The following is a 12,603-nucleotide window of genomic DNA, read 5'->3' as shown; positions in this document are numbered from 1 at the left end:
CATAATATAAACAAAGAGAAGAAAACAAAGTAGAATCAGGGAAGCAAAAGTGTGTCATTGAAGGCCAAATCAGACTATAGAACCTACATAAATTAAGCAAGAATGGTTTTGAGCTGTATCAAAACTATATCTGACTCAAACAAGCGAAATAAAAAATGGTAGAAGATACTCATTCAAATTGAGTCACATGAACAGACTTTATGTAAAAAGGTGACTCTTGGCTACTTCTAAACTCATGTTCTGTTTCCAGTATTTCTAAGTAAAACCATCTATACCATGTGCAAAGCAGGCACTGACAGCCTGTTTCTTTGCCATTTTAGGGGTTTGCCTCTTTTTTTGCTTCCTTTTTTGCCTTTTTTCTTTTTTAAAGTTGAGAAAAATTCATTCTTTACATCGGTTTGTTTCTCATACACTGCTGCTTTACTTCTTTATTCTCTTTTTTTCCTGACACAACTATTCACACAACCTTGGCAACTGCAGTGTAGTGGGAAGGTACTACTTGTATCCTGAATCTGAAAATGAGGGTTAAAATCTTGGATAATTAATTAGATAGAGGCCAGGTGTGCTATTACAAAACCCTACTGTCCCTTTGCAATCTGAAAGGCCATGCTACAAAATAACAATGTGCAGTTTCACAGTCAGCATTTTTATAACCAAAATTTGGACATGTGAACAAGCCAACACATAAAGCATTACAGACTGACTCTTTGACATTACAGAAGTGATAAGTATACTACTGGTTGTCCCTGTTATGCATTAATTAGGATTTCTGTAAGAAAAATTAATAACTGAAGATAGTAATTATATAATTGCAGACATTAGCAATGTGAATATTTGGCTCTATCAAATGGTTTTGCTGTGAAGGTGAAAACATGTTCCTCTTTCCAAAGTCCAACTCAGTTTCTGAAAAATAAAACCATGTTTCATGTGAATAGTCCTGGCCACGTCTACTTGAGTTTATTTATGTCTCACTCATACTCATAGTAGTGCATCTCATCCACCTTCTCCCCCGACCCCCTGAAAAGCTGAGGCTAAAACAAATAAGCCACCTTTTCTGCAAAACTCAACACACACAAAAATGTAGTGGTTTTGCATGTGGAGTTTTAACAAAATGGTAGTATGTTTCATCAGAATAATAAAACAAAGAAAAAACGTGGCCACTACATCCATCTCATCTATTGAATACAAGTTAGAGTCCCTAGCCCATCTGTTACAAGAAAAGCATTCCCAGGCATGTTGCAGGTCTTGTTTGCACTGCCCTGTTAACCAGGACAGATGAGTCCCCAGAAGGGGCATTCCAGTTTCTGCTTGGCTCAGTACTTATCTGTGTGAGGAAACGTATACTTCAGTGTTTCAGAAACCAAACTAATGGGACGTGTCATATACTGCAGTTGCATTTCTTTTTCCTCCTAGTATGTTAATTCTTCTATCTAGAACCGCAGATTAATTTGTCATAAACACCTTTAGCACTGCAGACATCATGCGTCAAAAGATGAGGGATCACAAAAGCAGCAATAATAAATAGAGGCTTTAAAGAAATTTACCTTATTCTGTGGTTGCCACTTTTTTTTTTTTTTTTGGACACTGTAACAGTGCTAACCAGAATCACATGTAAGTGTACTTCTTGGATTCTGAATAACAGACACTAGCCACCTCAGCTAGATCACCTATGAACGAGTATGTTACCCTGTAACTGCATTTGTACTGAGTATTGATTAGACTGCACTTCTTGTACTGATAAAATTGATAGGAATTATTCCATTGACTCCAACAGGACCTCGACTGGAGTTCAAAAATGTAAGAATATGCACTATACCTGCACAAAAGTGCAGAGCAGAGAAAGGCTGCAGAGCTTTGCATTATGGGGACTGTACTGCTTCAGGCACTTGAACCATTTTGGACACTTTTACAGTAGGACACACAGTCCCCTGTAATCAGGAGGCGATGGTGCAACAGTAGTGGTGCTCTGCCTGCCACTAAATATAGCAGCACAAAGCCTGCCCCAAGAAGGATGTAATTGTTTTGAATAACAAACAGGACTACTTTAACCACTGCTTAATTATACAAGTTAAAGACAATTATCAGAAGTAAAATCTTCTGCATCTTCCCCAAGAAGAAATATGGAGAAACCAGCATCCTTCTTGAAGGAACTGTATTTTATGATGACTTCACAAGTGTTTCAGGAAATCCATATTTAAAGGACTGTGATCAAACCACGGAAACAGCATATAGAAATGGAGTTCACAAGTACCTTGGGAAGGAAACAGCATGATAATAATGACAGTTACTATTTCCTGTATTAGAAAAATAAACATAGCTCTGAAAAAGCTTCAGTTTCAATGGAGATTATGACAAAAATTGTTAAAAATCAGCAGCTGTATTTTAATGCAATAATCCAATGTAACAGTTTAATTAAGACAATATTCCCTCAAATTCTGATAGCAAATACTGAAATTATTTTCCTCTCCCCTGCCTCCCTCCACTCCACATCTTGATGTGCACTACAAACTGAGATATCTTTTAAAAAAAAATTTTAAAAGGCTAGAGAATGGGTAAGACATAAAGCTCAGTGTTAAAAAGCCATTGTCAACTGTTTTCTAAACATGAACCCATGGTACTGTGATCACTACTGTCAGCACGTATAGAAATCAAACTATGATATTCTCTTATCTCCCATCAGAAGAAGGGAAGAAGTCCCACCATCTAGAAAGTGTAGTGATCAAACAAGGCTGTAAAGGCACAGACTGAGTTCAGACAAAAGCAAGCACATGTCAGTTGGGTGGGTGAAGCATACCTGACTTCGCTGGCACAGAGCGGACAAATGCATAACTTCACAGCATGATTCTGGTTGCCCATGTGAACTCATACGGACTTTGTTGTGAGCTACATCAGCATGTGGCTTAAGGTAGGATCCTTGCATGTTTAGAAAGCTATCTTCCTAGCTTTATTATTTCTCTTTTACTATAAAAATCAGGGTAAGACCATACACACTAGAAGAGCAAGTTCACAGTCATTCACTCTGCCTATCTTGTCTGTCTCTACAACCAAAAGTCACCCAGTGATATTTGCTTGCTCCCAGTACTCAGACTAAATATCCAAGCCAACAAGAAGTTCCTTCACTGCAGAGTTAACTCTGGTTCCAGCTCAGGCACCATTCCGAGGCTGACTGCTACTCACTCAGAAAATTCCTTCACCTGCATCTGGACTGCTTTCAAGTCAAGCCAAGATCATCTGGACTGCACGCAAAACCTGTCCTCTGCAGTTAAATCACCAGAGTGTTGACAACGCACTCAGCTAGCCCGCAGTTCCCTCAAGTGCCTTGGACAACTAATGCACTTCCTTCTTGACTGAGAAAGAATCAAAGCAACACAGCTAAGGGCAGGTCCAGGAGCCAGGGATACATCCCAGGATGTCAATACACATATGGAGAACTGCGACACCAGTGAAGAGACAAAAACTTGGATATGTTTCATTTGGGGCGGGAGGGGTGGGGGGGAGAGCTGAAAGGGAAGAGGAAAAGCAGGTAGTCTCAGAATTTCCTTGTGGAGATTCATCAGAAAAAAATCCCCCCCCCCCAAACCCCTAGAGATATAAAATTACACACAGTCTTGCCTATGAGTAAAGTCATGGTGCAACAAACAGAAACAAGAAAGGCTACCAGACTACAGCAGAGGTCAGCAGAAGGCAACAGTATTGTAGTACCTGTTTGGACAGAGTTCTCCAAACCACATAAGAAGCACAGGCAGCAGTGTTCCACTTTGCACGGAAATAAACGGATGCATTGAGATTTACGCCTTCTGACTCCCTTACCAGGGCTATTATTATTTCTAGGCTCATACGAACTCTTCAGGAAGTTTGGATTATAGCATTAAAATGTAAAAAATGCAACTAAATATTCATTAAGTAACTAAGGCAAATAAATGGTGACAGAAATTAGGAAGAAGTATTATTCATGAAAAGTAGCCCCTGAAATAAATTTGAATTCATTTGCTATATGGTAATTTCAAGACAATGAAACCTTAAAGGCTTTACCAAAACAGCAGCCCATCATCTTTAATATTACAGCAATGGATACAGTAACGGATACTTTTACATCACGATATATAGAGTTGTTAGCACATTAATAATCATCTTTCATCAAGCATAAAACTCGCAGTTAGGAAATACAGCTGCAATAGCACAATTATACTACTCTCAGCATATACCCTGAAGCAAAGAAAACAAATGGGCTGCTTTTCATTAAGGGAGTTTGGCAAACATCTCTAAAGACAATGTTTTCTTTCCAGAAACAATCCCGAGAGGCATTTAAGAGTCTCTTTCCTGAGGTAAACCTGGTACATGAATATATTCATGCTACAAAATACAAATAGTAATTTTCCAGTACATAGCACCTTCTAATTTTTCAGTAAGACAATCTACATCTAAGTAAAATATTAACAGTTTCTTTAAATTCTTGTTTTAAAGTAAAACGCTAATCCTACATACATGTATGCTTAGTTTAATTCAGAAGGATCACTTGTATGAGCAAAATTAAGCTGCTAGTATCAGAACTGGAATCACAAAAGACAAAGATTTTCAAGCATCAAATTCAGAATTTTCTTTTAGGAAAGATCCCTTTTAAGATATAAGACGGGCAGAAATATTCTAAAAGGGGTAACTCCCGATTAGACATAGAAATGGGCACACTGAAATGTTTTATGTATCTTTTAAGCAATTATATATTCTGATTGTGTATTTTTAATGCATAGAGTCAACAGCAGACATGGCATCTTCATTGGGTACATTTTTAGAAAAAGTTTCTCCATCAGAAACTACACTTACCCTAGATAAGCTATAGCTGTTTATTATACTTCATAAAAAAATAATACCATGTAATCTCAATGTAGAATTAGCTTGCAGCTCCTTCTTAATATATAGTTACTCTGGCATGAACATATGATATGACTGGTAGGGATCAGTTCCCCAACCATAAACATCTATTGTTATTCCACACCCAGGTCTAGCAGAGGAGACACAGGACTCATGGGAGTCCCACACCCTTCAGAAATGACAAGTAGAGGTGAGGTCACTTACCCTAGTAAGGCATCTGAAGTAGCAGCGAACATCTATTCTCTTATGCAACAGAATCTCACCTGATGCAACCACCAGAATTTGATTTAATTTCCTTATCAATCATTTAATGTAAACAGACAAACTACTAGGGAAAACAGATCACAGAGGAGACTTAGCTTTGGTATAGAAAATAATCCCACACTCTAGAAACCGAAGAAATAATGAACTGATACTAAAAGGCAGTAACATAGTCTTATTCCCAAGCAGCTGTTTTCTGAAAGCACAGACTTTCATGAAATGCTGTAGTATAAAACTACCTCTTGATTAGCATCATTTCTCAGCATACATATCACTGCAAAAACAGGAAATCACATCTTTTCAGCGCAGAAAGCCAGCAATAAAAATGGTTAAGATTCTCGTTACAAAGATAGGCTGCATCCTAAACACACTACAATATTCACAACCATTTTTACAGTTACTTTTTGCTTCAAGGGACTGCTTGTACACATGTATGGACTCAATATAGATTGTATTTCTTCATCATGATTCCCAACCTAATTTCTAATTTAGATTATACTGAAATCTTTCACAGGAGGAAGTTCAAAAGATAACAAGCATCCCCAAATCTCTCTCATCCTCCATCACAAGGCTACTTCACACTTCAGAACAGGTGCATTTTCTGTATAAGTTTCTCTCTAAGGTGTCCAAATGTTACTATGTTGTGTTCAGATAATCATATTTTTAGATAGAAAAGAGAATAAAGAATAAATACCCAGCAACAATATAGGCTACCTACACAAATTGGACTGGAACTGGTTTGTATCAAAGCAAAGAGGAAAAAAAATCCTCAGAAACCTTCTAACATGGGGAAGTTATGAGAACAGCCCACCAGTATGGTAGACAGGCTCCTGAGCAGTACTCCGGCTGTGCTAAATGCAGGCTGTGAACTAGACATCGTTGCAATGGGAGGCAACAGAGGCGAAATAGAGGGGACTTTCTTTTGTGGCTTGGAGTTTAACTGGTGAGTCTGTATGCAATTACTAGCAATGTCAAGATAACTATGCCCAACTGTCTCCTGCTGAAATCTGGACATAAGCTCTGGCTAAAACCCATCTTCCATGACATGGACTATGCAAGAAAGATGCTTAGAGTTATGTTAACTTCACAGCAAATGAGGACTTCTCCTGCAAGACAGGATTCTTCAGAGGCTAGGTAAGATGAAACAGTTTATGAGCCTCCTTTTATTTTCGTCCTCGGTCAGGAGAGACTGATCTTGAAATTTGTTTGTTTGGTCTGTTGTGATGTTTCAAGCTGCAGCAGTAAGTCTCCTCAAGCTCTTCACACACTTCAAAGTTCAGAAACTGCTCCCTTTCAACCCACATTCTAGAAAACAACTTAAATATAGCATAGTCATGTACAGACAAGTTTGGTAGTGTGGGGTGAATTAAACCTTATACCTTCAGGTGCTTCTTTTCCAGGAGCTCTGGGGCAGCCATAAGCTATATAGCATAATACAGCCCAACTTCCACTTCTACATGTCAGACGCACAAGTGTTTCATGGATTGAGGCTATGACTTGTAATTGTTTTCAAACTGGGTTGTCCCTCCAAGCAAACAGTGGCTTTACTGCAAGGTGTTCATTCCTCACTTTCATCCTGATGGTAACCGTTCCGTCAGACCTCCTTCAGATAAATGTTATTTTTCTCCCGTGCAAATAGGATCAGCCAATCACAGTTATTACACTGCACAAAATAACTACAGAACAAAGATATCTATGGGGATAACTGGAAAGTTAACTAATTTTTTCACTGTTTTCCCATTCCCCTGTTGAACTTTGAATTGCAGCGAGCAAAACAGCTTCATATGCAGGGGCAGGCATGACAAGGGAAATGCACAGTGCTGAGTGATTATTTTTAGATACTTGGTGAAACTTTCAACTCAGACTTCAGTCAGATATTGCACATATTCCATATTCAAAGATTACAAAGGATCAGCAAATACCACTAGTCAAGCAAAACAGTATTTCCCAGAGCAGTTAAGGGTTAAAAAGTCTGAATACAGGTGTGAGAACGTGGAGCATCCATGTATTCATATTCAGTCCAATAAGGTGTTCTTAAAGAGTGTGAGTTTTGAAAAACAGATACAAGGGCAAAATAGTATTAATTCACTTGTGGGATTTTGGAGAGCAAATAAATCCATAATTCTGCTAGATTTTATGATTCTTTAGGAATAATCAAATACAATCCCAGTTAGCACTTAAACACATACTTAAGAGCAGCTCTGAATAATGCCTTCCTTGAAATATTCCTTAGTCACTGCACTCTACATTGCAGTTTTTGATCCTACTAGCCAGAAGTACATTAAACAGAAAACCTGTATTTAAATGAAAAGACAGGACAGGGATAAAATTGTCAGACAATATACAGACAAAATATGAACGTGTGCTTTCTACATCCTTGTATGATCTCTTATTTGTTATCATTGGGCAAACAAACATATCTATATATTCCTTACCTTTAACATAGTGAATTCATACGGCTGATAACCTTTGAAACTTTCATGGATGGCTGCCATCGTGTGCGAAGTTTTTTCCCAAAAATGAAGAAGTGTTGTCTGTAAGGTAGGGTAAAATTTCAATGCAATGTTAGCTTTAACACCGATTTGCTTTCAGTGCAAATTTCACATCTCCCGTCCAATACTAGTTACATATTCTTACAGTTGAATATCGCCATGGTAACCTCTTCCAAAAAACATATATTAACAGGAAATCTTTCTTTTGGAGGTCAACGTTTTCTTTGGATACCTGATATGTTGTTAATACATGAGAAAGGAGGTTGCATCTGCTTGCTCCCAAAAGATCCACTTTTTGACAGACATCAGTCTTCAGTTTGTCAAAGTTCAGTTTTGCATGTCGCACTTGAGCTTGAACCTTTGAACAAAGGGGCAATTGTTTATGTAGTGAAATTTTTGCTCCATTTTTCATGATGCAAACTAATACAACTTTTAGGGAAATCAGACAACCTAACAGACTCAATTAAAATTTAAGTAGAACTTTACTATAGCATCAATCCCACTGAAATTAAGATATGGCAGGCTGATGTATGCTAAAATATGGCTCTTACTAAAATATGGCTCTTACTATCTTGTATGTTACTATTTTTCTAGTATATTCAGTGAAGAAATTTTGTTTTCTAACCCCTGTTTATAAAATCGATATTAGTATTAAAGTTATACTGAGAAGATAATAATTGGAAAACATACTCATTTTGGTATCTTTACAGAAATACCAATTCAAAGCCTGACCAACAAATTTGGAACTAAAAGTTTACTACATAACATACAGGCACACAGGCAGAGACATCTCCATGTACCTATAGTAGGAGACAAATTACACTGACAAACTTTAAAGTCAATCTGCAACTTTCATTAACAATACAGCACTTCAATAACTGAACTGCTATAAAATTTCGCTCATTAAGGTTTTCCTTCTAAAATGGAGTGCTTTTCCTGTTTATTGCTATATGAAAAATATCAAGGCCCCCTTTCTTAGGAGAGAACAATTTCAGTTTCAAAGGGTTTTAGTTTTTCAAATTATTCTTCTACCACCTATTAAGTACATACAAGACACCCTCTGTTACACAAGCCGCACATGTTTGACAACAATACTGGTATTCTCATGATCAGGTATCAGAGTAGCAAGTTGATGTAGATGTTTTGTACCCAGGATTCCCCATTTTTATGACAGCTTTGTACACTACCCCAATACTATATTAGCAAAACAAACTTGTTTATAAAAAAAATTGTATAAAAATTTAGTTTTCTTCCAAGGAAATGGAAAACAATCAAACCACAAAACATGATGATTTTCCTATAACTCTTTCACAGTTACAATAAAATGTTTACCCCAAAAAACCTTCACAGTGAGAAAAAAACTCACTGAATGCAAATTAAATACGTTTCCCTTCCTTTACTGGCCTAACTCAGAGAGTAAACTGATTTTGTTCAGAATATGCAGACTGAATCAAACAAGATCTGACAAACTTGTATGCTCCTGATCTTCAAAAGTAAATCCAGAACCTTGCAGCAAGGGCCTGTGCTCCTTGTGCAGTAAGGACAAATACATACCTATAACACAATCCGAAACTTTAGGGTTACCATATTTCTAATCTTACTCTGCCAAACTCACAGAGTGTATGAGACATCCAACCAGGCAGAAAAACTGCAAAAGATCTGCATCACAAATTAATCAGATGACATACTCACACAAATTGTGGGACTCTTGGGTTGCTGGATACATGGCAACCTTTTTTTTCACTGATCAGATCAGCTCTGCATAAGTAATATAATACGGTTGCACATATCATAGGCCTGATATGTTCATAATGAAGAAACTACCACCATTCAAGATTTCTGATAAATGCAGCACCTCATAGATGAGATTTTAACAGTAGAAAAAGATGATGCCTAGAGATTTTTAGGTTTTTTTTAAAGAAAGAAACAGCAATGATACTCTACCTTTATAAGATAGCTTTGTGGTTAATGCATTCATCTAGAAGGGGAAGTCTTCCAGGGTAACTCCACATATTACACCAAGCAATCAATGAACAAAGCTTGAGTTCTGGTAATAAGAACTACACCTCAAACTTCTGACCTGATCCAGTGCACTAACCACAGGACTAACACATCTCACTGATGACTTGCCGTGTTGTTTTTGCATATTGAAGACTTTCAAACCAAAGAGGGGTGTGTCTGGAGCTGGAAGAGTTCCTGGGTAGTTAGGTGATGTTTTGGTGAGGTAGAGACAGATTTGAATTCCATCAGGAAGGAAGAAATTGCTCCCATGGCTTCCACTCCTTAGGCAAGCATGAGAAATGCTAAGCTATGATATAAAAAGCAAGGAGCAGCTACTGCCAGAATATCTTCCTACAAAGTATGATACTTTGTGAAAAGTCTTACTCAGTCAGAACTACGCTGGCATGAGCTGAGGCTGCCCCTTAGTTTGGGATCCTCGAGGAACTCTACGCTACTTCTTTTAGCTTGTGCCTGGTGGAAGCCCGAGCAAGGCACCATGCTATCCACGCCAAGAGTCCCACCCCACACACAATTGTCTAGTCAGAAGAGCAGGTGAGTAAAGAGCTTATGGGCCTCCAAAATTAAGCAGCAATGGAGGAGGGTGGGAGCAGTGGCAGAAGGAGTGTGGAAGCTTTATCCAGTGCTGGATAAAACACCTTTGTCCTGCATTAGGTCCTCAAATCCTTTATTTGCTTTAGCTGCGAGTGACTGAGAGCACAGGTTTACAACTTCAGTCTGAAAAGAATTGTGAAGAAAATCATGGGCCTGTGCTAAAAGGAACTTCTAACTGAAATTGAAACATGAGATTACCTACGTCTTTTGCTAGCAAGAATTGGTACAACAGGAAGGTATTTAAGACATGTTGTAGGTCTTTGAAAAACCTAGTGAGACTTGAGACTAAATTCTGATCTCAGTTACAGCCATGAAAATCCAGAGAAATTCAACTGATGTCAGTGGAAACGTGTCACGTATAAAACTATATTTTACAATGGTGCAGCTGAGATCAGAATCCCTTTCCTATTCAGTATACCATAGCACTGGCGAAAACACAGTAAGAACAGCTGTGGCTTTGTAGACTGATCGTCCAAGTGAGCAAAGAATGTTAGCTCTGGGGAACAGAATTACACTGTCAGAGATTGTAGGCCACAAGAAAAAAAGAAGTACTAATAAATGTAATTATTAATTTCTACAACTGCAAGTCTGCACAAGGACTTTCTACAACAGACTGGGATTTGGGTCTACCTCATATCTCCAACTGCTTAAAAGAAAAAATCCAGAAAACAAAAAACCTGTAAAATTTTGGTTGTAGTCTTCCTGCATACAGTCTTCAGGGACATTTAGCGTGAAACAATGTCAGCATTTATCTTAACTGAATACGTAATTAGTGTCTCTTAAAAGCTAGGGAATTCATAAAGAGGCAATCCACAACACAATGTGGAATTCCCATATGACATGCTCATACAGATGATTCAAAATACTTAATGCTGTGTTACCAAATGCCACACATTTCTCTTGCCAACCAGGGAAGATGCAATACTATGAGAACTATTAAATTAAGGACACTTTTAGGTTTTTTCTGATACACTGAAAATTTATGGAGAAGTACTCTCCATTTTGCAGCAGCAGCGCAAGACAGCCAAGAAAGAACACTGCATACTACATCAGCATGACCTTTTGCCTTTTATGTGTGCGAATAAATGCATTTTCAATTCAAATTATTATTAGACATCTTTTAAGATTACTTGTGGCTTCAGGAATTAGGTATAAAACCTTAGTGCTTACAAAGCATTATCTGCTCAATACCACACAAGTTATCAGAATGAACCTTTGGTTTTCTACTCAAGGGAAAGCTGATGTAATACATACTAATCTTCTCCTTTCTCTGCAGTTACTCTCTAAGACATGAGAAACAGGACCTCATTGTGGTCTCAGTCCTGCAAATTTTTCTTTAAAATCCTGGTCTGAAAAGTGTCAGGATTTTACTGACTGTAAGAGAACTGCACTGATCCAAATGCAACTTGGACATTTTATGATGAAAGAGCTCCTAAGCATCTGAAACTGTAGCTGCTAGTTTTGAGGTTTATGCTGTACAAGAAAATCTTATGGTACTACTGACATAAAAAGAGTATTACTCTTCATCTTTTTCTAAGCAGCAACCTGGAGCAACCTGCTTTTAATTTCCCAATGTAAACATCTAAGTACAATATTTATGGAATATAATTCTTTAAAGAGAGCACATAAGAAAACACAAAATTGGAAAGCAGTATTGTATTAAATCAATAGCTTGGTAAACTACAAGATGCCAGATAAAAGTGAAATAATTTCAAAAGACTAAAATAAATAAGTAAGTAAGTAAATAAATAAATAAATGTTAAAATCCTAAATCCTGGGGGCTTGAAAGTCAGATTCTGGAATGCTTGATTGTAAGGGCAAATATTTGCTGACACAGGTTCCTACAGCTGTATTCAAACAGAAAAGTCTCAGTCTTCAAGAGTGCTAAAAATATGTTCAGACCCAGTTAAAAAACCCTGTTCAGTATGTTCAGTTACTAAAATACGGATTTGTCATGTATTTTCAAGGAATCTTTATGTCCTCTACAGTACATCTGTGTTATTACTTTCTTTTAGTCTACCATAAAACGCAAAATTTGTTTTCAGTAGTAGCTCAATTTCAGGGACAATTCAGCTAGTGAAGCATCATCTACAAAATGAACTTATGTCAGATAAATGCATTAACTCTCTTTACATACAGTGTATTTTTGTCTCAGCATTTCTAGCATAGAAGCAGAAACAGATGCTTCCAGTCTAATTTGTCACCCAACCTTTCACTTACTCGATCTGAAAAGCATGCATGGCGTGTGTATAGGCTGGAAGGAGGTGGGTAAGTAAATCAAGAAGGAAAAATGCCTGGAATATAGCAAAACTTCCTGTTGGAGGCTCTGGGTAAACTCTACCAGCAGATGGAATCAGCACAAATCTCT

The 12,603-nt window shown here is 37.6% G+C and overlaps 1 protein-coding gene across 11 annotated transcripts in view; it reads right to left on the bottom strand.

Annotated features, from left to right (window-relative positions):
- The window catches only part of ICA1 (islet cell autoantigen 1), a 79,136-nt gene that overhangs the window by 23,536 nt on the left and 42,997 nt on the right, over window positions 1-12,603 (bottom strand). For all 11 annotated transcript variants that reach the window (XM_069774491.1, XM_069774494.1, XM_069774452.1 and 8 more), the window contains 2 exons: window positions 7,855-7,980; window positions 7,566-7,664 (listed from right to left, as the gene is read on the bottom strand). In XM_069774491.1, coding sequence (XP_069630592.1) covers window positions 7,566-7,664; window positions 7,855-7,980 — 225 coding nt within the window. The remainder of the gene's footprint in view (window positions 1-7,565; window positions 7,665-7,854; window positions 7,981-12,603) is intronic.

This window comes from Haliaeetus albicilla, chromosome 2 (assembly GCF_947461875.1).
Source record: "Haliaeetus albicilla chromosome 2, bHalAlb1.1, whole genome shotgun sequence".
In the NCBI taxonomy this organism is placed as follows: Eukaryota; Metazoa; Chordata; class Aves; order Accipitriformes; family Accipitridae; genus Haliaeetus; species Haliaeetus albicilla.
The sequence above is the reverse complement of the archived record's forward strand: the minus strand, read 5'-3'. Positions and strand labels throughout refer to the sequence as shown.